General features: G+C 48.7%; 2 protein-coding genes across 4 annotated transcripts in view; one reads left to right on the top strand and one right to left on the bottom strand.

Moving 5' to 3' along the window:
* Nucleotides 1-213: 213 nt before the first annotated feature.
* PLAC9 (placenta associated 9) lies at nt 214-17,583 on the top strand. 3 transcript variants are annotated; one of them, XM_070470927.1, is made up of 5 exons: nt 214-373; nt 9,532-9,629; nt 10,718-10,847; nt 13,018-13,107; nt 14,177-17,583. In XM_070470927.1, the coding sequence occupies exons 1-4, from the start codon at nt 310-312 to the stop codon at nt 13,098-13,100; spliced, it is 375 nt and encodes a 124-aa protein (XP_070327028.1). In that variant the 5' UTR covers nt 214-309; the 3' UTR covers nt 13,101-13,107; nt 14,177-17,583. The 3 variants fall into 3 exon arrangements, with proteins under 3 accessions (XP_070327028.1, XP_070327030.1, XP_020733771.1); XM_070470929.1 differs by having other exon boundaries at nt 13,018-17,583; XM_020878112.2 differs by lacking the exons at nt 13,018-13,107; nt 14,177-17,583 and adding an exon at nt 11,201-11,332.
* The window catches only part of ANXA11 (annexin A11), a 41,806-nt gene continuing 33,750 nt past the window's right edge, over nt 17,167-25,222 (bottom strand). Inside the window, exons 11-15 of the mRNA XM_020878111.2 lie at nt 23,298-23,391; nt 20,805-20,900; nt 19,743-19,801; nt 19,421-19,543; nt 17,167-17,949 (exon numbers count right to left, since the gene is read on the bottom strand). Of these exons, the coding sequence (XP_020733770.1) occupies nt 17,890-17,949; nt 19,421-19,543; nt 19,743-19,801; nt 20,805-20,900; nt 23,298-23,391 (432 nt within the window). The 3' untranslated portion in view covers nt 17,167-17,889. The remainder of the gene's footprint in view (nt 17,950-19,420; nt 19,544-19,742; nt 19,802-20,804; nt 20,901-23,297; nt 23,392-25,222) is intronic.

Raw genomic sequence — 25,222 nt, 5'->3', positions numbered from 1 at the left:
TGGGCTCATAACGGATCACTGGGCCCCCGGTTCCATCATCCTCTGTTCTGTGCTCGGGCCCGGGGGAGGCGCGGGGGGCTCAGAGCGCGGCCCCTTCCTGGGGAGGCGCCCAGCCTGGCACATCGCCCCTCCGCTCGCTCGCGGGGTCTCTGGAGGGGGCGGGCTCGCTGGAGCCAGAAAGCCCGGAGCCGCCCAGGAATCTTGGCTGGAACTGCGAGCATTTCCTCCCAGGCGGGCCGGCGCGATCCCGGGGAGGGTGGGGAGGTCGGCCGCGGGCAGAAGTGGCGCTGCGCTCCGCCGGCCGGCAGCATGCGGCCACTGCTCTGCGCGCTTGCCGGGCTCGCCCTGCTCCGCGCCCCGGGTGTCTTCGCCGGTGAGTGGGGCCGGGCAGCGGGGCGAGGGCTAGGGAGACCGCGGACCGCGAGGAAGGAGCAGAAGAGAGGGAGGGAGGTGGGAACGGAGCCAGATGGAGAGAGAGATGGAGAAAGAGGGAGATGCAGGGGAGGGGAGAGAGACAGATGGGGAGAGAAAAAGGAAAGACGAAACAGAAAAAGGCTGAGAGATAAAGGCACCGGGACATAGAAAAAGGAAAGAATAAAGAGAGGAAGGGAGAGGCTGGGACAGAAAGATTTAGGAGATAAACAGATGGGTGTGAACTATGAATGAGGACAGAGAAAAAGGAGTTTAGTAGGAAAGAAACAGAGGAACTAAAATGGCAAGAGAAAGGGGAGAGAGGGAGAGAGGATATTGAAGAAAAGAGTAAGATTTGAGAGACAAAAAAAGGAGAGGGGATGGAGAAACCCAGTGCCGCAGGTGGGGAGGAAAGAGAGGAGGGGGCCAGGATCAGGAGGTGAATGGTCAGGTCGGCTGGGTGGCGCTGGCCTGCGAAGCACCCAGGCCTCCTCTCCTGGGGAATTTCCTGGGATGCTGAGCCCCAATAGGCAGACGACCCACGTCTGATCCGGCCCAGCTGGTAGGGGCCAGGCAGGCGGCCCCTGGAGGTCTTGGCTTTACCTACCTGGTAGTCTGAGGAGGTTCTGCAGTAGAGGAGAGGAGGCCAGTTGTCAGCCTTTTGGAGACATTCGCAGAGGGCCTGAGCAGCCTTGGGTGGGTGGGGAGGAGGCTGCAGGAAGGAGAAGCCCTCTGGGTGCTCCAGGCTGGGTTCCTTGCAGTGCCTTGTCCCCTGCACCTCCCCTGACAGCAGCCTTAGAGCTGTCCCCTCCCAGGTGAGGCTCAGACAGGAAGGCTGCAGGACTAACTGTACTGTACACATAGATGTTCCTTCCACCACAGCAAGACTCTGCACTTTATATGGCACTTTACAGTTGACATTTACCCAAGCTCTCTTGCCAGCCTCGACCAGAGATGGCTGATGCTCACAGCTGTGCACGTGAGGGGAAGGCTCAGTCTGTCCAGGCACGCGGGTCTCCTGACCCCTCAGCCACACCCTTACCCCATGTCAGGCTGCTCCCCCATCCCCCTGGAGCGGGCGGAAGTGCCCCGTGTCAGGATGGAAGCTCCCCTGACAGGGAACTAGGAGCCCCAGGGGAAGGGCTGAGGCCGGCCCTGCTCCTGGCCAGCCCCCGGCTGAGTGACCTTGGGGGAGTCGTGTCACCTCTCTGATGCTGTTTCCTCTTCTGTAAGTTGGGGAGAACGGTGGCCACCCGGAGAGCTGGCGGAGAGGGAGGTGCCCGGCGCAGAACGCCTGTCAACACAGGTTCCCTCGCCCCCTCAGACAGCTCCACTGACCTCTCTGAGCCAGTTCCTCCACTGAGCTTGGCAAAGGAGGACCAACAAGCCCTTCCTCACAGGCTGAGTGAGGAGTGGCTGACACCACCCAGCACTGAGCCTGGCCCACAGTGCCATCCTCCCCACCCCTCCTTTCCCGGCCCACCCCGTCCCCTCTTCCCAGAGACCCCACCTCCAGGAGCTGAGGGGACAAAGCCGAGTCTGTGCTCCCCAAGAGGGAGAAGCTGGCCACTGCCCACAGCGGCTGACCTTCTGTGGCCCTTTAGCTATGACTGGTATATACATTTTGTCTCAAAGCCATTTTAAACATTTTCTTCCTGATCATTTTCATTGCTTCAGATTAAGAAAAAAAGAAGAGAGTATTAATGTATTAATGTAATTTCACTTTGTGTTCGAACATTTTTGTATATAACCTTTCAGACTTCAATTATACCATTTTTTTTTAAACTGTTGATTATCAAATCTTTTGGATATATACACAGAATAGTGTAAGGAACTTCCATGGATTCTTGACAGATCTTAATTCATCTAATCCACCTTCTCTCCCCTCCCTCAGATTAAACTGAAACTCCAGGCACTGTATATTTTCATCTATAAGTATTACCTTATGTATTACTAAAGCATCAATAATCTTTTAATACCTGAAATACCACTATCACTCCCTAAAAATGGATAATTACTTAATATCATCAAATATCTAGTCAGTGTTCATGTCCCTAATTGTGTCATGTTTTTATATTTGGTTTGTTTGATTCAAATGAGGTGGATACATTAGGTTTTTGGTTGATATGTCCATTAAGTTTCTTTTAGTAAGCTTTAGGTTTCTTTATAAGGTTCTTTTCTTTTTTCTTAAAGTTTATTTGGTGAAGAAACTGCATTGCTAGTCCTATAGTTTTTCACATTTAAATTTTAGCTGATTGCATCCTCTATATGTCATTTAAATGTTCCTTTCCCTGTATTGTCTATAAACTGGGAATTAGATATAGAAGCATCATCTAATTAATTCCAATTAGCCTTTTTTTTGCAAGAATACTTTAAAATGGTTTATTGCTTTAATTTTCATTTCTTTGATTACTGCCAAGGTTGGATTTTTCTTCAAATGAATATTGGTCATTTCTAATTCTTGTGAATTGTTTTGGCCTTTTCAATTGTGGGATTGTGATTTTTCACATTGCTCTATAAAAGTCCTTTATGTGTTGAGTGAAACAGACTGTTCTGTGTTATTTGTAGAGAACTTTTTTTTAAGTTAAGGCTTCAGCTGAATTCCTTTTCTATTTTGCTATCAGAGGGATCTCAAGTCCTAGAGCCTAGTCCCATTAGCCATTCTCATCCATGCCTCAGGGCCTACAGGGATCCACCACCACTCCAGGTCCCTGTGGACTGTCTTCCATTGGGATTCTGCTTGTTTACTTTGGGTGAAAGGAGAATATGCTCAGGCTATGGTCCAATCTTCCCAGGTAGCACTAGTGGTAAAGAACCTGCCTGCTCAAGAGACTGGGGTTCAGTCCCTGGATCAGAAAGATCCCCTGGAGGAGGGCATGGCAACCCACTCCAGTATGTTTGCCTGGAGAATCCCATGGACAGAGAAGCCTGGCAGGCACTGGGATTGCAATAAGTCGGACACAACTGAAGCGATTTAGCACGCAGCACGCATGGTAAGGATCGCTGCATTTCTTCTTACAAAAATGGATGACGGGGGAGCAAACCTCTCAAAGTCAGTTTGATCCAGTGTACACAGTTGGGCTCTTGTTGGCCTCAGGACAAGTGCACAGGTGTCATGCGTATAGGTACTTTTTGCCCCATGATGGTCCAGCCTCTCACTTTACAGAGGAGGCAGCCGAGATCCCAAGATGGGAGGCCCTTAACTCCTCATAGAACTCCCAAAACACAGCATGGTGTCAGGCAGACACTATGGCAGACAGACACATATGTCAGGCAGACAAATCCTGTCCCCACCATCTACTAGTCGTGTCCGTGTAGTCTTAGGGTGTGTCTCAACCTCTTTGATCTTTGGTTTTCTAATCTATGAAAAGGTGATTCAGAGTACTGAGCTTACAGATAGAATTAAATGAGAATGCAGATGAGCACTGAACAAAAAGCTAGGCACATAATAAGTGATCATAAATTGATAGTGGATTCAAATATAGAGTATGGCTGTGCCCACTCTAAAGGTGGAGAAACCAAGGATCCAGCCAGTGGGACTGGCTTATAATGGAGCCCAGAGAGTCCGGTCAGCCCTGAACCCTCAGTGTGCTTTTTGGCAAAGCCCCTCCCAAGCACCCCTTGGATCCCTGTACTCTGTAGTCCCAGAGCAGATGCCTTCCCACCTTGAGGAGACCTAGCCAGAGTTACCTAGTGAAGAACACTGGCTCCATGTGGAAAGGAAAGACCATGAGGGCATACTGACCTGCTCAGGCTCCAGCCCACCTGATAAATGCCTTTCCTGGCATTTGCACATCACCTGGCAGTTCTCAGGTACCTTCCAATGCAGAATCCCCTTGGATCAGCACAGCAGTCCCGCCAAGAAGGCCAAGTAGACGGAGCAGGGAGGATTCCTTGCAGAAGAAGCTGAGTGAGAGGCAGAGAGCACAGTCAGTCAGCAGTGAAGGTGGGACCACACCTCTGACTCCCAACCTTGTGCTCTGTTCACAGCATGTGGGGAGAAGTTAATCCTGGATGTCTTCCTAGTCCTTGGCATGGTGCGGGTTTAGGAATGTTCTAGTACTTTATAACCCAGTGGATTAAAAAACGCAGGATTCTGAGGTAGAAGGAATCTGGTTCCCTGTATGGCCTTGCGGGGAGCAGAGCTGCCTGCCAGCCCAGAGCATCAGCCAGTCCACCTCTGAACTGATAAGTGAGAAAGAAAGAAACAACGTGTGTGACTGGGGGGCGGGGGAGGGCTCTTTGTTACAGCAGCTCAGCTTGTATCCTCACTTAACCACCCACTGACTGCATTGGTAAGCTCTCAGAGTCACCAGCAGGCTCAAATCCACCTCTGGAAAATGACCAGAGAACAAGGGAGACAGCACATGGCTCCCAAAATAAAAGTTTCCCAGCATCTGAGCTCCCTCTGAGGGGGCTTAAGTGGCCTTCTCCTGTTTCAGCCAGAGCAGGTCCACAGATTAGAGTTCTTCATATAATTGTTTGAAAATAGCATTCTTCTGCTTAAAAAACAAAACAAAACACTGGTTTGGAATGAAGCAGAAATTTTAATACAAATATTGAGTGTGGTCAAATTTATTAGACTATTATATTGAATGTGGTCACACAGAATTAAGCCCCAATCTACAAGTGTAGCTGGTCAGAGCTGCTCTTTTCAGGATCAGAAATCATTTGAGTTGTGCACTTTCTTAGTGAGTGTTCAGGTCCAGAGAAAAAAAAAAGTTCTCCTATGTCTGTCAGTGGGAGGGGGCCGTACTCCCGCCTCAGAGGCCGGAGGCCCAGTGGCGCCTACCCCTTGCGTCTACGCTGGGCCTCTGGTCCCACTCCACCCCCAGCCCCCACCGGCAGCCTGCTCTCACGATGTTCCACCCAAGGCTGCAGTCCAGGGTGCACATCGGCCCTGAGTGGGCGCCAGGCCAGGGAAAACAACCTTGCATCCAAGAAGGTCCATTTCCCAACTGGTCAGGCAGGGGAGGGAGGGAGCAGAGGAAGGCAGGGAACACTGGGAACCACAGCCTTGGCCGTCCGTGGTCAGGCGGGATAATCCTGCCACCTCCCCCACTCTTCTTGCTCTGGTTTGAGCTTCCCTGGAGCCCCTGAAGCCGGGGGGGGCATTATCAAGAGCTCCTTAAGACTGCGCAAAGAAGGGAATCCTTGCCTAACTCTTGCTTTGCTGGAGTTTCTGGGCGGAGAAGCAACTTGTCCTTAGACTCGTCTCGGTTCTGTCCTGGTAGCTCATTTGAGGTCTGAGAGACAGAGAGGAATCTTGGGTGTGCTGCATCTGTTCGGGAGTGCCTCGCCCTCCCCACCGCCCCACAACCCTTGTTCTGAGGAGGCAGCAGGGGCTCAGGGAGCAGAAAGTTCCCACGGCCGCACCAGTGCACGGCTGAGGCTCCAGTGTGTTTCTGCCTTCAGGCTTCGAGGTCAAAGCCTTGAGAAGCCCCGTGGGGAAGGGCGCGGCGGGGCAGGGTGGCCCGGCTCTTCCCGCCACCCCCCCAACCCGCCCTCTTAGCAGAGCTCCCCGGGAGGCCTGGATGAGCTCACAGACAGTTGTGCCGCAGCCCTGGGCGCAGTTGTGTCCAGATGCGACGGATTACTGCCATGTGATGTGGAGAGCAGCCTCAGCCCAGCCTCTTCCCTGGAGGGGTCTGGGAGCCAAGTCAGACCTCATCGCAGACACGCAGAGAACAGGATGTTTTAGGCTGAGCGAGGGGAGCAGATTCATGTTGTTCGTGACTTAGAGGGCTGGTAGAGCCCCGCTTGGCCGGCAGGGTCACCCTGCTTCCTCTTGGCCTACGTGCATGGGGGAGGGGGAGAGGAGTCGTTTAGGGTCTGGGAGAGGGCAGGTGGGGTGCAGGGGAAGGGCTTGGCCAAAGGCCCCTCTGGGCAAAGCCTGCAGGAGGTGTATGTGAGCACAGACCTAGACCAGGACAGCCCTCTGTGTGGCTGAGAACAGCACTGCCTGCCCCCTCCAAGTCCTTTCTCTCTAGCTGAGCACCCCAGTTTTCTCAACTGAGACATATGAGTCAACATCTAGAGTGCCTTCACAGTGACCCCATTAGACCTGCGCCTGCCTGTCCAAAGCCTTCTCGCAGTGAGTGACCCAGAATGGAGCACAGCCCTCCAGGTGGGGTCTCTCAGAACAACCCCCAACACACATCCAGAACATTTTGCATCAATGCACAAAGCGCATGATGACTTATGTTTTTTGCTGACAACCTCATTGGACAACTGCCTTACATTGTGGAAAATTTCAAACCAGGCATACAAAAGTAGACTAGCAGAGTGAACCCTCCAACCCCCACCCCATGTCCCCATTACTCAGTTTCAACAATTACCAGTCTTGGTCAGTCTTGACCAATATTCAATACTCCTACCCACGCCTCCTCCCACTCCCAGGCCTGGATTATTTTGAAGTAAGGCCAAGACATAATAGCATTGTATCTATAAATATTTCAGGATAGCTCTCTAAAAGGCTCCTTTTAAAAAGATAACCAGAGTGACACTATAATATCTCCTCCCTCGTCAAAGTCAACAACACGACCAGTGTTTTTTGAAGAGGCATTTCTAAGTTCAGTGGATGGATGTAATAAAAAGCATAAAGTAAAAACTGAAATCTTCCACAGAAGATGCTCAGAGTGGAAGGAAGTTTTGTCCCTGTGCTTGGCTCTCACCCCTGTGTGGAAGAGCTGGGGTCCAGATAGAGTTGGGACTAGAGACTCTTAGGGCACAGGGACTCTGGAGAGCTCCAGAAAACCAGCTGGCTGACATGGGGCCAGGAGGAGGCCAGGGTCCTTGGAGTTCAGTCATTTGCCAACTGTGTGATCTTGGACAAGTCACCCAGCCTTCAGAGTTACACATTCATCACCAGCAAAATGGCTTATCATCTCCATCCTTACCTCAAGGCCTGCCAACCTTCTAGGCAACTTTATATCATCCCCTTGGGCAACCCAGCCAACACTGAGGTCTTAGAGTTACAAGAGTTTTACATTTACAAAGATCAAGTCCAATAACTCTTACCCCCACTCAGATTCAGATGCCCACAGCCGTGGTATTGTCACTGTGAAGCTGCTCCACCTCTCAAAGCTAAAAATTGCAGTAAATTCCATTACTCCCATCATTGCATCAGGACCTCTAGTGCCTTCAGACCCTCCCTTTGTCCCAATTATTCAGTCTTCTTATTGGCCTTTCCCCCTTCCTTATTCAAGCTAGACTCCAGAACTCAGCCACCTAAGCCCTGCTGGTTGAATCGTCAGCTCCTTTCTCTTCTGCCCTTCACCACATTCATCCCTCGGACTCCCAGGTTTCAGCTTGTCCACCCATCTGTCTTTGCTGCTAACACCTACCTGCTGAGCTGCCGGGGTGGGGCTTCCTTGGCACTCTTACTCTGTATCAAACTCTTAACTCCTTCTGTCATTCTCCTCACCCCCTCTCTTTATTCAAGCTTCTTACCCAGGGGCGCTGATACACTGGCTCTTGGGAAACAAAGCGTTTGTCAGTTTCCATGGTGAAAGTACTCTTTGCCGTGGCTCCCATTTTAGTGACTGTGTCTATCAGCCTGCTCATAGAATTCCCAATAACTTCACAATGAACTCTCCTCTGCTAACCCTGCATGAGTTTTCAGCAGATGATTCCCCTCTTCACCGAGTGAATAGCAGTTATTAGGTGGGACTCGCTCAACTTCTTGACTCTTCTAAGTAGAACATTTTACCCATTTCTGCAGCATGTCCTCTCTGTTCCTTCCACGTGTGACCATCCCCATCACCATTTCTGGATTCTGTGGCCTCACATCTCTTCAGGAAATGCATTCTTTCAGTTCTCCTGGGTTCTTCCTGTCCTCAGGCTAAAAGCGTGAGTTTCTTCAATGCTTAAAAACCTGGAAATAACAATAAACACTTCTTTAGACATTGTGATCTGATCTCCCTTCGCAGCCAAGCTTGGTGGTAATGTTTTCCAGGATCTCTGTTTCCTTCTCCTGGCCTTTGCTTCCCTTCTCACCCCACTGTGACTACACTCTGCTCCGCTGGCTCCTCTTCACTAAACGCGCTGGGATGGCATTCAGCATCAACTTCTCTGTTGGTCTGTGTCTCAGTCTTTATCTTGCTAGACCGCAGTGCCTCTTTAGGCCATGCTGTTTCGTCATCTTTAAAGTGCGTGGCTTCTCTTTGTTTCTGGGGCAGTGTCCCCCTTCCTGAGTGTCCAGGTTTTCCAAGGATCCAGCCAACTTGGATGTCCTAAAAACATCTCAGAGCCACCAACCCTGCAACTTAATCTCAAAACCGGGCTGTAAGACTTCTGGTGTGAAGGTTGCTGGTGCCAGGAAGAATCAGGGAGGAGTCAACAGTGGGGAGGAAAATGATGTTGAACAAGTTGAACCTCAGAGCTTCTACTTACTAGCTGTGTGATGTTGGACCTATCATTTCACCCCTCTCAATTTCCTTATGTGTAAACTGTGGATAGTAATTGGTTGTAGAGGTTGGCTGAGTTTACACATTTGTTGAGCACACCATGTGGCACATAATGCTATTTCTAAAATATCTCCACACATATTCTTCCTCTTTTCCTACAGCTGCCTCCTTTCATCAGTTCTTATGCTGATTACTGCGATACTTCCTGCCTTTAAAGATGAATCTCTCCAATTCATTCTCTGTATTTTAAAAATTCATATATGACTACGTGACTCTCCTGTTAAAAGAACCCTTGAAACATCATGATTGATTTATTAGGCCCCGGCTTTGTTTCCACCATCCACCTCTCCAGTCTCATCCCCACCCACCCGGTACTTTCCAGCCACTCCAGACTCCCAAGGGTTTCTGCACTGAGCCATGCTACCTCATGTCTGTCTTTGCACATGCATTCTTTCTGGCTAAAACATCCCTTCCCTTCCTTTTCTTACCCAGTTCAGGCCTCACCTCCTTGAGGATGCCCACTTGGGTCTGTAGGTGACCATGGCCCTAGAGATGAGTGAGTAGGGCAGCCCTACACTCACACCCTGGCCCTCTCTGCTTCTCTTTGGACTGTTTTCAGGACTCACCTCCTTTGAGCCAGGTACTTTGTAGGAGACTCTAATGTTACAGGGAAACCGAGGGCCCCACGTTGACAAGACTTGTTTTCCCACAGCTGATGAACCCTTCATCCCCTCCCGAGGAGACTCAGCTCAGAGCACAGGGTGTGACAGATACATGGCTGTCCACAGTCGGCTGGATGTCATAGAGGAGGTAATGTGGGTGACCTGGGAGGACATGCAGCTTCGGGACCATCTGCCAGCTGGAGTGCTCAAGCCAATCTGGCTTTGGAAAATTGGGGCGATCTAGGCCAGTTCTCCTCCCTGGCCACCATGTTAAACATCTCCGTGCCCTACCTGTACTGTTAGGCTGACCAGCCCCCAACAGACCCTGCCTCCCCTGGGAACTTGCTTGCCTCCAGCCAGAGATCTCTGCGTATTCACCAGATGAGAAGGTGGAAATTCAGTTGCTGTGTTTTGTTATACAGCCACTGCTTGTAACCCAAGGTCCATAAACTTGTATGGGGGGGAAAACTGCACTTTATTTCACAAACCTTTAGCTGAAGTTTAGCATTCTCATTCACTATAGACAATAAACCACTATAGACAAAAAACAACTGTACCTTGACTTTGTCATCAATAGAAATCACAGATAATTTCATCCCATTATAGTCACTGTGAATATCTCAACATATCATTTATTCTAATCAGCGTGTCAAAAATTCAGTGGTTGCTAGGCCTGCTGTTACTTGAGCTAGGAAGTTTTATATCAAAATTAAATACTTTAATATTTTAATGCAGTTTATGTCCTTGGAAATCCTATATGTTTTCTCAATGAAAGCAGTCTTCTAATGGGGGTCTATAGGTTTTACCATACTACTAAAGGGATTCATTTACAAAAAAAGTTAAGAACCCCGAGTTAAGAAAATTTCAAAATGCCAAAACGGTCATTTGGCAGAGTCGCCACCAGGGGGCGGGGCAACAAAAGGAATGTGAATTCCCAGTGGTGTCATCTTGAAATAGGAAAAGGGATCCCAGAGTCCATCCTCGCACCCAAACCAGTGATTAAGTGAAACCCCTGAGCGCCAGAACCAGGAGAGGCCTTGAGTGAGCCCCTCAAATCTTGTCATCTGGAAGCCGAGAGGCAGATGCGGGCAGAGCCTGAACCAGGAGGACCCAGGTCTTCCCACTGCACCCTACTGGACTGCCATGGGCTCTGGAGGATGTGGCTGATGAAGCAAGATTGACCTCACTCTTGTCTTCCACTCCCCTACTGTCCTCCGCCTTCTCTCCTTGCTCTAGACGGTGGAGAAGACGGTGGAGCACCTGGAGGCAGAAGTCAAAGGCCTGCTGGGTCAGCTGGAGGAGCTGGCCTGGAACTTGCCCCCGGGGCCCTTCAGCCCGATCCCCGACCTCCTCGGAGACGGAGATGGTGAGCAGCTTGGGTTGCAGAGATGACAGCCTCTGGAACTGGGCAGCAGGGTAGGGACGACTGCTCCACTCCACTGTGTAACCTGGACAAGCCAGGAAGTCTCCAGCTTCTCTTTGGGACAGAATTGGGAGGAATCCCCCCCAACTCCCCCTCAAGAGTTGTCTGCCCACACCCCTGGGGTTGCTGCAGCCCAGCATCAGAGTTCCACTCTCAGCACCACCCTGACGCGGAGCAGCTGCCTCCTCCTTGAACCCTGTGTTCCTGGCACAGGAGTCCCTGGGGGACTGGGAGGGGAGGGCAGGCAGCAGTCAGTACCCGTTCGCTCACCCCCCAGGTTGCCCCCTCTCTTTCAGATCGCTTTTGAGCACCAGAGCTGGAGCCGCCCAGCAGCTGGCAGTGACACAACAGCTCTCCTCTGAGAACAGAACAGGCATTCTGGCCTGGCTTCCTCAGCTTTGTGCAAAATAAAACCTACTCCTTTGGTCCTCTCTGTGTCTGCTGACAGTGACCTCAGGAGCCACAGCCCCCTCTCCGTTTGCTCCCATGCCCTGAGACTCACACCCCTGCAGACTCAGACGCAAGAACACCAGTCCATCTGCACGCTTCCACCCTTCATATTTACAGGGATGGACAGGGCAGGGATGGGTTCAAGAGGTGAGGCCCCTGAAGCCCAGAATTTTAAGGCAGCACAGTGGAAGGGCCCTCTGAGTAGCCTTGTTAATCAGCATGTGACCATGGGTGAACAGTAAAGGAGTCACCTGGAAGCTTATCAAAAGTGCTGAATTTGGGGCCCTGCCCAGAACCTACATTTTAATGAGACTGCCCAGGGGATTTGTATGCATGTTAAATTTTTCTCGACTAAAGAAAAAATTTTTTCGACTAAAGTAAAATTCATGTAAAATTCTAAATTTTAACTGTTTAAAATGGTACAGATTCAGTGGGTTCACAGTGTTGTGCAATCACCACCACCTAATTCTAGAAATTTTCATCACCCCCTAAAGAAACCCTGTACTATTAAGCTGTCATTTTCCATTTCCCCTCCCATCCTCCCTTGGAAATCACTAATATTTTGTGTCTGACGTTTTTTCACTTACCATGTTTTCAAGGTTCATCCATGTTGTAGCATATATCAATATTTCATTTTTGTTTATAGCTGAACAATATTCCATTATGTAGCTATCACATTTTATTCATCCATTCATCAAATCTGTGGACATGTGGGTTGTTTATACTTTGGAGTTATTATGATTAACACTATGAACACTCATTCATGCATAAGTTTGGGTGGGTATGTGTTCTCATTTCTCTTGGATGTAATTGTTCAAAGAGTAACTCTTTAAGTTTTTGAAGATTCACCATTTTTGCATAGCAACTGTACCACTTTATGTTCCTACCAGCAATATATATGTAAGATTTTCAATTTTTCCTTATCCTCCCCAACACATCTCATTGATTACAGCCATCACACTAGATGTGAAGTGGTATCTCGTGGTTTTAAGTTGCATTTACCTGATGATTAGTGATGCTGAACATCTTTTCATGTTTGTCTGTCACTTTTGTTATCTTTTGGGGGGAAAGTCTATTCAAATCCTCTGCCCATTTAAAAAACTAGGCTGTCTTTTTCCTGTTGAGTTGTAAGAGTTCTTTATGTACTGTGGATACTAAATTTTTATCAGAAATATGATTTGCAGGTGTTTTCTCCCATTCTGTGGGTTGTCTTGACAGTGTCCTTTGATATCCAAGTTTGTTTTGATGAAATTCAGTTTATCTATTTTTTGTTATTGTTGCTTGTTCTTTTGGTATCAACCTAAGAATCCACTGACATATCCAAAGTTATGAATTATTTATTCCTGTCTCATAAGATTTTTATAGCTTTAGTTCTTACATTGTTTTGTTTAAAGCTATTTTAGGTCAATGTTTGTATGTGGTGTGAGGTGAAGATTCAACTTCATTAATTGGTTTGTGGGTAGCTGTTGAAGAGAACATTCTTTCCCCATTGAATGGTCCTGGCACCCTTGTTAAAAATCATTTTAGCATAAGGTTTACATCTCAATTCTATCCCATGGTTCTATATACCTTCTTTATGCCAGTATCACAATGAATTACTACAGCTTTGTGGCAAGTTTTGAAATTAAGAACTATGAGTTCTCTGCCTTTGTTCGTTTCTAAGGCTCTTTTGGCGTTTTGAGGAATTCCATGCACTTCCTTATGGATTTTAGGATCAGCCAGTCCACAAGGACAAAAGGCAGTTGAAGTTCTGGTATGTATCGGATTGAACTTATAGATCAATTTTTAGAGTATTGCTATCTCCACAGGACTAAATCTTCTAATCCATGAGCACAGGATTTTTTTTTTAGTGTGTCTTAACACCACCTTGGTTAAATTTATTCCTTGAGCATTTTGCTCCTTTTGTCTGTTTTATCCAATAGGGTAAGTGAAGTGTTAAAGTCTCCAACCACTATTGCTTAACTATTTCTCCCTTCCATTGTCATTTGTTTCTGACTTTTCTGGGGCTCTACTGTTAGATGCATATGTTTACAGTTGTTATATCTTGATGGATTAAACATTTTATTAGGGTATGTCCTTGGTCTGCCAACATCTGCCTCTTAATTGGGAGCATTTACTCCCTTTATATTTTAAGTACTTATGGGCTTCCCAGATAGTACAGTGGTAAAGAACCTGCCTGCCAGTGCAGGTGTAAGAGATGCAGGTTCAGTCCCAGGGTCAGGAAGATCCTCTGGAGGAGGAAATGGCAACCCACTCCAGTATCAGTGCCTGGAAAATCCCATGGACAGAGGAGCCTGGCAGGCTACAGTTCATAGGATGGCAAGAGTTGGACACAACTGAAATGACTCAGCCACATTAATAACTTATACCACTTAGCTATTTGTTTTGTATCTTATAATTTTTGACTCCTTAATTCCTCCATTATTGCCATATTTTGTTAGATGATCTCAAGTGTACCACTTGATTCTTTCCTTTACTGTTTTTTTAGTTATTTTCTGGGATTACATTAACATTTTAATTTATAACAGTCCAGCTTATAACAGTCCAGTCCAGTACCAAGTTTCAATAGTAGACCAAAACTTTATATATGTCCTGTATAACTCCATCACCCACCTTTAATGTTATTGTCACAGAATACATCCTTATACATTTTGTGCCAACTATAGTATTATAATCATTGTTTGGTGTCAGTTTTCTTTTAAATCATATAGGAAAAAAGTACTATAAATTTAAAAAATACATATTGATATTTATATTTACCTGTGTTTAACAATATTTTATTTCTTCATGTGGATTTTAATTACAGTATCCTTTCATTTCAGTTTGAAGGACTTTCTTTGGCATTTCTCATACAGAAAATCTACTAGCAAGAAAACTGTCTCAATTTTTGTTCACCCAGGAATGTGTTAACTTTTCCTTCATTTTTGAAGACTATTTTGCTAGGTATAGGATTCCTGTAGACATTTTTTCCCACTGCACTGAATATGTCATCCCATAACCCTCTAGCCTCCATCGTTTCTGACAAGCAATCAAATGTTAATATTTTTGAAGATCCCTTGTATGTGACAAGTCAGTTCTCTATTGCTGACTTCACAATTCCTTGTCTGTCAACAGTTTGGTTATATGTCCCAAAGCAGATCTTCATAAAAATACCTCTTATGATTTGAGTTCCTGGGATGTGTGGATTAATATCTTTCATCAAATTTGTAAGATTCCAGCCACTGTTTCTTCATATATTTCTGCTTTCTCTCTCCTATGACTACCATTATGTGTATGTTGGTATACCTGATGATGTCCCACAGGTCTTAGGCTCCATTTTCTTCTCTCCTCAGATCGGGAGATCTCAATTGACCTAAAGTTTGCCAACTCTTTCTTCTGCTCTCTCAAATATCTTCTTGAACCTCTCTAAGTGATCTTGTTTTTCTGTATATGGGTCATATTTTGTTTCCTTGCATGCCTTGTAATTTTTGTTGAAAACTGGGCATTTGTTGATTATGTGAAAACTCTGGAAATCAGATTCTTTCTTTCCCTTCCTGAGTTTGTTGTTGCTGCTTGCTGAATTTCATGTAGTTTGTCTAATGACTTTCTGAACTGATATTTTAAAAGTTTGTATTCTCTGTCAAGTGTGGCCACTGAAGTATCTGTTCAGCTAACTTAATGGCCTCTAGTGATTCAACTTTAACTCCTGGAACAACAAAACCCCAATCTCCCAGTTACAAGTGTGTTCTGTGTGTATTGGAGGCAAATCTTTTGATACGCAGCCAGCCAGACTGTGACTCTGCAGTAGCGTTCACTTCCTGCAAATGCAGAGCCTGAAGGTCTGCCAGAGGTGAGAGTTTAGGGCCCTCTCAAGTCTTCTAGGCATATGGCCAGCCCTGAACATGCATGCGGCCTTCCAGATTCCCAGCAATTAGTGGAAGCACCCCAAAACCATTACTCCACAAAGCATCACACTGTCAGCCTTTGCTCCCCAAACTTTTCAATTTGTCACCTGTTTGTCCCAACTGTTATCCCTCTCTCCAGGCATTAGTGCTAATGAAACTGCCTTCAAATGTCCCTAAAGGTTGCCACCTCCAGCTTGCAAGAGTTCCATATTAGGTAAAATAAAAGAAAGTCATTTCAGTCAGTCTTCCTGGCAGCAACCAGACAGGTCAAAACAACCAACCATACCTCTTGAGAACAAGGTCCATTCTGCTCCATCCATTGCTAAGGACCTATAAAGGACTGTGAATATTGTTCTTGAGTCTGCCAAGCTGGGGTGAGGAGGATAAGGCTGGGGTAAGTGAGAATGCCACAAGACCCTCTTACCAAGACTCAGTTTTTGTTTTTTTTAAAGCTTTTTTTTTTTTAATTGCTGCAAACTTTCATTTTCAGATTTCTCATAAAGTTGATTCTGACATCTTATCACTTTTTTGGAGGAATAGGCTTTTCAAGTTCCCTACTCTACCATTTTTGCTGACAAGAATGAAGTTTAAGAAGCTCTGATCTATAGTCTCCCCTTCACTTTAGGCCCAAAGAGGAGAAGTAACTTACCGGGGATCACACAGCAAATCAGTAGCTGAGCTGAGGCCAGAACAGGGATGCCTGACTCCTGGACCAGTGCTCTTTCTGCTTCAGGGCTGCACTGGGTTCAGAGTGAACACCAGTATTAGGCCAAAGTGAGTTTTCCAAGGAGTGGGAGGGGATGAGAGCCCCTTGTAGAGATGGGGGCTTGACTGATTGAATCCTTTGCTGAGATTGAACCCTGTATAGGGCCAGGTGGAGAACTGAGTAACGATGTCCTTGTTTTTAGAACACAAGCAGAGAGCTTTCAGGTTTCATGAAGCAAACATTTTAAGCTAGTATCTGCCTGGGGAAATGATTTAGCTTGATTTCTAGGCTAGGACTATAACTCCCTGCCAAAGCACAAGGATGGCCAAGCATGCTGGGTCTTGGTCAAGTGGCTCCAGGCATGGGAACTGAGGCAGAGCTGAACTGACAAGCAGGGCCTGCCTGCCTTCCATTCCAGAGCCCACAGCAGCCTTCTCTGGCAGGGTAGAGCAGGCTCTGTCCAGCTCATGCCCCTTAGGCCATCTCCTCTTCTGTGTCTAGAAGGCAGGGAGGAGACAAACTGGTGTCCCCAAGCAGATGTCTACTTTGTGAACAAGGCACTCCCTGTGGCCTTTCCTAGGGCTCAGCAGGTTTGGGCTCCCACCCTGGCCTCTGGCTTCTCTCCTTTCTAAACTTTCATCGTAAGAAACTACAAAGGGAGTGGAGATCACTGACCAGAAGACATGCTCTGGGCTTCTGGATGAGATGCAATGATTTCTAGAAACTCTGCCCCTTCTGGACTCGCCTTCTCCGGATACCACCAACAAAGGGGCAAAGGGCCCCCCAATAGACCACAGCCTGGAGCTCCCTTTCAGACTGAAGCGTCCCTGTGGGGAGGAGCTGATCTCATGCCTCTCTGACTTCCTGTTGTAAGGCTACCCCCAGGAGTCATGCACACTCCCTTCTGTCTGTGCCCTTCCTTCCAGACCCGGGGAAAGAACCACACTCCTCCTACTTGCCCTAATGGACTTCACTGCACCCACATCTTACCAAAAACCCCGTGTGCCTTTTCAGCATGCGGGCCCTGAGCAAAGATTTCAGGAACCTCCATTTCTCATGTCCTTAAGACCCAATCCCTGCATATTACTTATATTCAGGGTTTCCTAAGCACAAGTTTCTATTTAAAGCCATATAACTTTTCACGAGCTAATAAGGCTGGAACCCCTAAGCTACAGGGCAGAATCATGAAGCATGGGAAAGCAAACTGGCACCAGGAAAACACTTCCAGAACATTCCAGAGCTGGGTGACTTTAATTTGGAAACAGCATTTGGCCATCGACATTCATGTTTAAGGCACATTCTCAATTATAAGAAGCCCTGTCACTGGCAGGGAGCTGGCTTTGTTCTTGTGGTTTGCGTGGAAGACAGAGGAGATGACTTTCCGGCCTTTTCTTTTCTAAAAAGGAGTGAGTTTGGCAATAACAAAGCTCTTGACACATTTTCACCAGATGCAGATTGTGTAACCTTAAGGGTTTTCCCTTTTACTCCTCAGTGAAGACAAGGTACTCCAACCCCCACCTCTTTCACCCAAACTTTGTATGCAGCAAAGATGTGTATGCAACTGTCTGCAACTATATATTAAAAAAAAAAAAAAACCTTCTAAACATACGAAATTACATGACTAAAAGGAAGCCAAGAGTTTCAGCCATAAGCAAAGGGGAATGACTGCATGAGTGAGGAAACAAAACATCTACTTTAGCTGCAAGATGCTGTGAGGGGTGGGGATGGGCAGGAGGCGTCCTGAGACTGACGAGGTTCAGCACAAGCACAGTGCACGGATCAAGAGGGTGGGGGAGGAGCTGGAAACACGGCTCTACGGCTGGTCTGAATGGTGACACCTGGGGGCGGTTTTGTAGATTTGTTAGAAACAGACAAATGTCCTTTTGGCCTTTTCCTGGCACTGCTGTTGCCAGCAGGTGGAGAGAAGTGACCCACCAGCCACTGCTCAGTCGTTGCCACCACAGATCTTCAGCAGGATCTTCCGGTAATCCCCTGAAGTGTCTCCCTGGTCACAGGAAGGAGTAAGACATCAAGTTAAGAAAGGCTCGACCAGTTCTGGCTCCCTGGCTCTTGATTTTCTTCTGCCCAAAGTGCCCTTACAGAGAGGTGGCCCTATCTTATGAAATTTCCCATTCTGCTGAGAAGGCGAGCAGCTCACATGCTGGCATCACAAGTGCATGGACCATGGACAGTGTAGTTCAGCCTCCCTAGTCTCCTCCATTAAAAAAACTGAAAGCTGTACTCACCCCAATGATCAAAGTCAGAATTTGAAAAACAAACACAAAAAATTTTTGAACAGCCAGAAACACCCCTACCCAGGTCTAACTAATGGCGGCCTTTGCCCAGTGCATTTCTGTTGCACTCAACAGGGATTATACCATAAGGCACTGCTGTGTCCTGTACCAGAAACGTCATCTACTGTGATACGATCATCCAGTGGAGGAGACGGTTACTATTTCAGCTCCCAGTTCACATTAAGCTCTCCTCCAACTGTCCACTGCACTTAGACATAAGGCCACAGTGAGCTAATTTCTAATTATTTTCTTCCTTGAGGGCAAGGAGTATGGCTTATTCCAGATGCCCACAGCCTACTGGCAAACACAAGATTGCTATCAGCAGCATTGTTTCTATAGCCAAGAAAAGACAGAGAAGCTTCTCTCAAGAAGATGCCCAACATCAGGACCTGGGTGTGGCCATTTAAAGATTCATGTGAGCTCAGAATTTAACTATCAGAAGGCCCCTCCTTCCCACTCCCCCTGCAATAGGAATCAATTCTGTCAGACTATCTCTAGCACACAGTGATAAGAGAGGCACTACTATCTATCAGATACGTACATGTCATACAATATGCTTTACATGGACAGCTTCCTTCAAGATACAACACTTCTGGGGGTGGGATCATCTCAAGGATGATGGAACTAGGGTTCAGGGAGGTTTAAGCAAGCTGTGTGAGATCACACAGTGAGAAAATACTAATAGAAAAGCCAGAATTAGAACCCAAGTGGTGTGACCCCCGAGCCCTCGCTCTGAACTGCCTTCCTGTGCTGCCTTCACCATAAAGCTGAAAGAGGTGACTCGTCAGGAAGGGCTTGGGACCTGAGTTCTCACTGATGGATGCCAGATCCACAGGGTGGCTGGACTCTGGAGGTCAGGCACCAGGTGTACATGTGTGTGGGGGGTGGTACTGTGTGTCTCTCATGCTGATTGTGGACCCTCCTCTGCCAACCATTTCCTGAACAGCAGTTGTGCTAGATGCTGGTATAGAGGGAGGGTCAAGACCCTCCCTGCCGTCAGGTGCTGACAAGCTGCTGCTGTGCAAGCAGGTGAACAAGTGAAAGCTGAAGAGGGCAAGCAGAGGACCACAAACAAGATGCCTTGCTTGGCTGAGGCCAAGCCTATAGGCGCTCTGAGGAAGAGCAACGGGGATAGTGGGGGCGGCCAGGGAGACAGCCCAGACAGCCCCCAGGGGCCCGTACCGTGATATCGTGGTACAGCGACTTGCCATACAGCCGCTTATACTCCGCTCTGATGTCCAGGAGGTCGATCTCGCTGCGAGACACCATGATGCGGATCAGGGTCCTGTCTTTGGTTCCTGCTCCCTAAAGAGAGTGGCCCAAGGGCATGAGCTATGGACCTCCTCACCATCCAGTCCCCACCATTCCTGGGCCCTGGGCCCCTCCCCGCCCCCTCTGGAGGAAGGGTGGCTCTCCTCAAGCTTCCTCCCCTGAGCAAGGTCCCAATCACAGGATGGGCTGAGACACCCCCCTCACCCAGACCCTACACCTGGGGATTACCTACCCTCATGGCCTTGTTGAGCCTCTCAGCAAAGAAGGCTGGGGTATTCTTAAGACATTTCACTGGAAGAGAGAAACAGCATGAACTGATCTGCAGAAAACTCAGTCAGGGGGACATGGGGCACACAGCCGCCTCCTAGAAGGCCGGCTGTCCATCAAACACACCAGGGAATCCATCTTCCTCCCCCCCTCATCTCCTCAGGCTCAATTATCCCACGATCCTGGCTCCAGCCCTCTGGAATAGAAACATGCAGCCTGGACACCAACGCAACTCCTTTCCTGGTAACCAATGTGATGGAGGAAGCTGGTAGGGAAGGAATGTGGATGGTCGTAAGGAACCATATGGCTGCTCAGGCAGGAGGGGACCCACTGGGGATGGCGTGACCCTCGGGGGGGAAGGCTGTCTGAGCAGAATGAATATCTAACTAGGGTTCTCAGGCCATGATACCTACCCTGGGGGACATGGGGGAACCTGTCCCATTCAGAAAGCTCCAAGAAAAGCAAAGCAGAAGATGGACAACCCATGAGAGTCCCAAGTGGGTATAAAGAGGGGCCAAACCCGCAGGTGGTGGGCAGGGGGAGGACTGGTCTGGAGCATGCCAGGCCCTGCTCTGAAGGACGGGACCCGGGCACTGTGGGAAGCGCACAGCGTCCCGGGAGCTATGCCAGTTTTCCTCAGCCAGGGCCTGTTTTGCTGTTGCAAGTAAAAAAAATCTTTCCACGTGTTCCCATCACAAACATCTGACAACTGCCTGCAGGGATATATTTTTAGAGAAGACTTGGCAGGATGTGAGTCATCTTCCTCCCGGAGAGCGGCTGGTCGTGCTCCCACTGGTGCTCACACTGCAGCTCCCTCCCCGAGGCTGGGCTTGAAATATAAACAAGACCACTGGGGGCACAACCACACACAGTTATCCAGGAAGCAGCCTGATTTCCCACTGCGTAGGCAGCTGGATTTAACAATCTTGGACCCTTTCACTATGCTCATCCTCAACCGGAGGGTGGGTGAGCACCCAGAAAACTCACAACACACCCCAGGCTCCAGCAGGAGGGCTGAGACACCTACCCACAGCCAGCATGCCCTGCTCCAGGTCCCCGGACATCTCCCGGCAGATGCTCTTCTCAATGTCACGTCCTGTCATTCTCTGATACTCATTAAAAACTAGTGGGAAGACAGAGGGACACGTTATGAACTGAATTCTGTCCCTGACACTCTCCCCAAATTCCTATGTTGAACTGTCCTAACTCCCAGAACTTCAGAATTTAACTGTACTTGGAGATACAGTCTTTAAAGAGGTAATTAAGTTAAAATGAGGCCCTCAGCATGGGCCCGAATCCAATCTGGCTGGTGTCTTTTTAAGAAAAGGAGATTTGCACACACAAGCAAACACCAGGGCTGCAAACACAGAGCTAAGAGCATGCGCAGACACACCAAGGAGGGGCCGTGTGCAAGCCAAGCAGGGAGGCCTCAGGAGAAACCATCACTGCCGGCACTTTGATCTTGGACTTCCGGCCTCCAAAACTGGGAAAAAATAGATTTCTGCTGTTTAAGCCACCTGGCCCATGGTATTTTATTATGGCAGCTCCAGTTGACTCAGACAGGACACATGGTGAGACCTCTGCCTCTTCCCAGAGCCCCTCTCTCCGACTCTGCTCCTGGCACTCTAGGCGGTCCCAATGACCACACTAGCCCAGCTCTCAAGTCTCCCAGTTCTTCACCCCAAGGCAAGTGTACTCCCCCACCCCCCCAGGCCTGCTTACTCAGTCCCCTTACCAGCACCTCTGCTTACCTATTGTAACTCAATCCCCTGTCCAGGAGCCCTGACACTGATATGCTCTTCTCAGATCCACCACTTCCAGCCCCAGCCCTTCTCCATCATTCTATGTGTCGGTCTTTCTCAATCTGACTGTAAGCTAACACCCCTCCAGCACCCCAGCTTACCCTGGGTTGGGCTGAGCACCCGTGGGAAGTGGGTTGTGGGTTCTAAGAGAGGCAGGTGGAGCCATGGAGACCTGGGTCCTAACTTGATTCTGCCCCCAGGATGTAACTTCCTCTTCTCTGGCCAAGGTCTCAGTTTCTGTGTTCTCCAAACTGCTGTCATTTGCGTATCAGAATCATGATTTCTACTACCTCTGTATCCAACTCAGATCAGCTCCTCTTTCCTCCTGACTAGTGTGCAGTTGGGGTTCTGATAAACATATCTCATACTTACTAAAATAAATAATGACCAAGATGAACGTATGTGCACTCTTGCTCCATTATAGTACAGTGCAGAGGTTCAAATGTGTGCTGTGGAGGCAGTCAGCCTGAGGGCAAATGGCAGCTCCGCCACATCACCAGTTGGGTACCTGACTTCCCCAGCTGCCCTTTGCCCCACTCCTCATCTGTAAAGTGGGAGAATGGCGCCTATTGGAATTTATTAAAGGCCCAGCGCATGCCCATAGTGGGTGCTGGAGATCCCACCCCACTGCTAGGTGTGGTCATCGTTCTCCATCCTCACCTGCTCTCTTATACGCTGACACTGCTGGCCTCTAGGACACCCCTTTCTCTGGGTGCCCCTCCGAAGTCTCCTGCCATGGCCAGAGCCCTGTCCTCAGACCACTGTGCTCCCTCCCAAGGGGACCACTTGCAGTCCCAGAGCCTCAAACTCCTTCGACCCACTCAGCTCCCAAACTTCCACCTCTAGCCAGACCTCTTCTGACCTCCAGGCTCACAAACCTAGTGGCTTCCACGGCACCTGTAGCTCGATTCCCTTGTCTCCTTAAAGCCTCCCACTCTCAGTCAAGGGTCCCACCCTCTTCCTCTTCCACTGGCTCAGCAGGGACAAATCCCGGGGTGCTTTCTCTCACACCCCACATCCAATTCATCTGCAAACAGAGCCAGAATCTGACCCCTTCTCAACACCTGCTCCTACCAGCTGTCCACACCACCATCACTTCTCCCCTGGACTGACTGCAGCCGTCTCCTAACTGGTTTCCTTCCTCACCATAGACCCCGTCACTCTTCTCAGCACAACTGTCAGTACACTTGCAAAACCTAAGTCAAATCACACCCCTCCCTCACACCACACTCTCCACTGGCTCCCTGTTTTATTCAAGATAAACACCTAAGTCCATGCAACTGTCAGCAGGACTTCCTACTATATAGAACAGGGGACTACACCCAATCTCCTGGAATGAACATGGAAAAGAAAATTTTAAAAAGAATGTATAAATGTGTAAAACTGATTCACTTTGCTGTACAACAGAGATTGGCACAACATTGTAAATCAACTATATTTCAATTAAAAAAAAATTAAAAACTGCTCCCAAACAAAAACTCTGCAATTCCATATTCTAGCAGGTGAAGACACCAGCCACCAGGAGGCCCCCCTTCTCTCACCTCCTCCCCAGATTTCCTCAGAACCAGATGCCAGCACACGCAGGAAACACGCTGAGACTGTCTTGCAAATCGCCACTAGGGGGCTCTTCCAAGGAAGTGAAAGCTCCATGCAGTGAGGAACTGCCAAGTGTTTCTGCAATCCATTTCCTGACTACAGGGAAGCCAGGACGGCCTTACCTGCCACCAGGTGGGTCCGGCTCCGGGAGCACAGAATTGCATTGAACTTGGATTCATCTGTTCCCAGGCGGTTCTCCCCAGCTGCATAGAGCTCCTGGACAGAAGATGGACAGATAGGCATGTAGGCCTCACCCCCAACTCCAGGCCCAGGTCACCTAGGACAGCTAGGCAGTCTCTCTGGGCTCTGAAGCCCAAAGGGGAGGGAAAGGGGGGCAGGGCCCCAGCTGAGTTCCATTCACTGTGCTGAGACAGATGCCATCCACACATCCTGAGCCAGGAGAGCCTAGGCTGCTGGGGTCCAGGACAGGCAAGGAACCAGGGGGGGCAGCAGCACAAAGGAAAACATAGGTTGAGTACTAGCTCTGCCACCCACTTGCCAAGGGACTCTAGGCAGGTCACTGGCCCTCTCAGCGTTCTCAGCTCTAAAGTGGGAAGAGTGAATTAGATTCAGGGTCACCAACCTGAAAGCCCAAAGGGGCCACTGGGTAACTTAAATGCAGGAATCAGGGCATTTGTAAGGCCAGAGAGTGGTGGGGACCATGGGAACTACACAGAGGTGCTTCTCAGCTGACAACAAGACAGAGGAACAAGGCTCACAGCCCGCAGATCCACTTTTCATGTAGTGGTTTAGTTGCTAAGTTGTGTCCAATTCTTACAACCCCATGGACTGTAGCCCGCCAGGTTCCTCTGTCCCTAGAATTTTCCAGGCAAGAATACTAGAGTGGATTGCCATTTCCTTCTCCAGGGAATGTTCCCGACCCAGGGATCAAACCTGGGTCTCCTGCACTGCAGGCAGATTCTCTACCAACTAAGCTACCAGGGGAGCCAGAAATCCAGATGTCCATATGAAATTTCTCATCTTTAAAGGCAGTTTCCCTATCTATAAGCAGGAACACATAAGACAATAACTATTACAATTAATAAATCGCAGTTATGGATGTGGGGCTTTATGTGACAGGTGCCTGCCTGTCATTTTATTGCATACACCATTTTATGTTTGTAAATGGGAAGAATTTGCAGTTTCCTCTTAAGCCACTGAAGGTCTAAGCTCAGTATATATGCCAATTGGTAACCTCTGAACCAGATGGCTCCAAAGAGCCTTCCGGGCCTCAGGTAGCAGCAGCTCGTGGACTGAAAGGCACCGATATTTGAGGGCAGAAGGTGCCCATCAGGGGCTCAGAGACCCCACACATCAAGGTAAGGCCAAGCAGGTCCAGAACTAAGAAGGCAGAGTAGTCGGCATGAAACCCTTCAACGAAGGAAACTTCTGCCTGAGCTAAGAAACGGCCTGGATAGGAAACAGCAATGGGAAAATCCCCACAGGGGCAAGGCCAGAGCCTGGGGCTTTGAGGACGTCCAGCCCTGAGTTCAGTTATGGGAATGGGGGCCCCAGCCCGGGAGATGTTAAGGAGGGGTCTGGGCCCAGGGCAGAGGCAGGCGCTGTCTGGGCACAGGATGTGAACGAGGTATCTGGCCTCTGTCCAGGCTCCGCCTCCAGGTTTCTCAGCACACAGCTCTGCCTCCCTGAGCCTCAGTGTCCTCACCTGGACACCTCAGTGCCCTCCAGCCCCCGAAGCCGGGCCCTCCCCAGCCAGAACTGCCATGGTGTTCTGACATCGTCGGTGGGAAACCCAAACTCCTCTGGAGAGGCACTTGGATGCCTGGACAAAGAGAGGAAATGGCCAGAGACAGCTCCCCCTTTGGTCTGCAGTTCACACCAGGCTGGGGACAAGGGCAGAATTCCAAGGCTACACAACTAACATGGCAGCTGGTTTCTAGGTTCAAATCAAAAGCTTAACAGAATAATGGTCTAGGCAATCAAACACACGTACAAAATCACATGAAATCCCACATCCATCACTGATCTACCAACTGTTAAAATTAATATTATTCCACATGGTCCCTCCTACAGGGCGGGAGACTGA

This window comes from Odocoileus virginianus, chromosome 7 (genome assembly GCF_023699985.2).
Source record: "Odocoileus virginianus isolate 20LAN1187 ecotype Illinois chromosome 7, Ovbor_1.2, whole genome shotgun sequence".
NCBI lineage: Eukaryota > Metazoa > Chordata > Mammalia > Artiodactyla > Cervidae > Odocoileus > Odocoileus virginianus.
Note: the sequence above shows the minus strand (reverse complement) of the source record. Positions and strands in the feature narration are given on the sequence as shown.

Bases quoted from the DNA above. Each gene is read 5' to 3' on its own strand.
- PLAC9 (XM_070470927.1), top strand. From the start codon at position 310: ATGCGGCCACTGCTCTGCGCGCTTGCCGGGCTCGCCCTGCTCCGCGCC. The intron at 9,630-10,717 runs GTAATGTGGGTG...TCCTTGCTCTAG, and splicing joins GGCTGGATGTCATAGAGGAG to ACGGTGGAGAAGACGGTGGA. The intron at 10,848-13,017 runs GTGAGCAGCTTG...TTCGTTTCTAAG, and splicing joins CCTCCTCGGAGACGGAGATG to GCTCTTTTGGCGTTTTGAGG.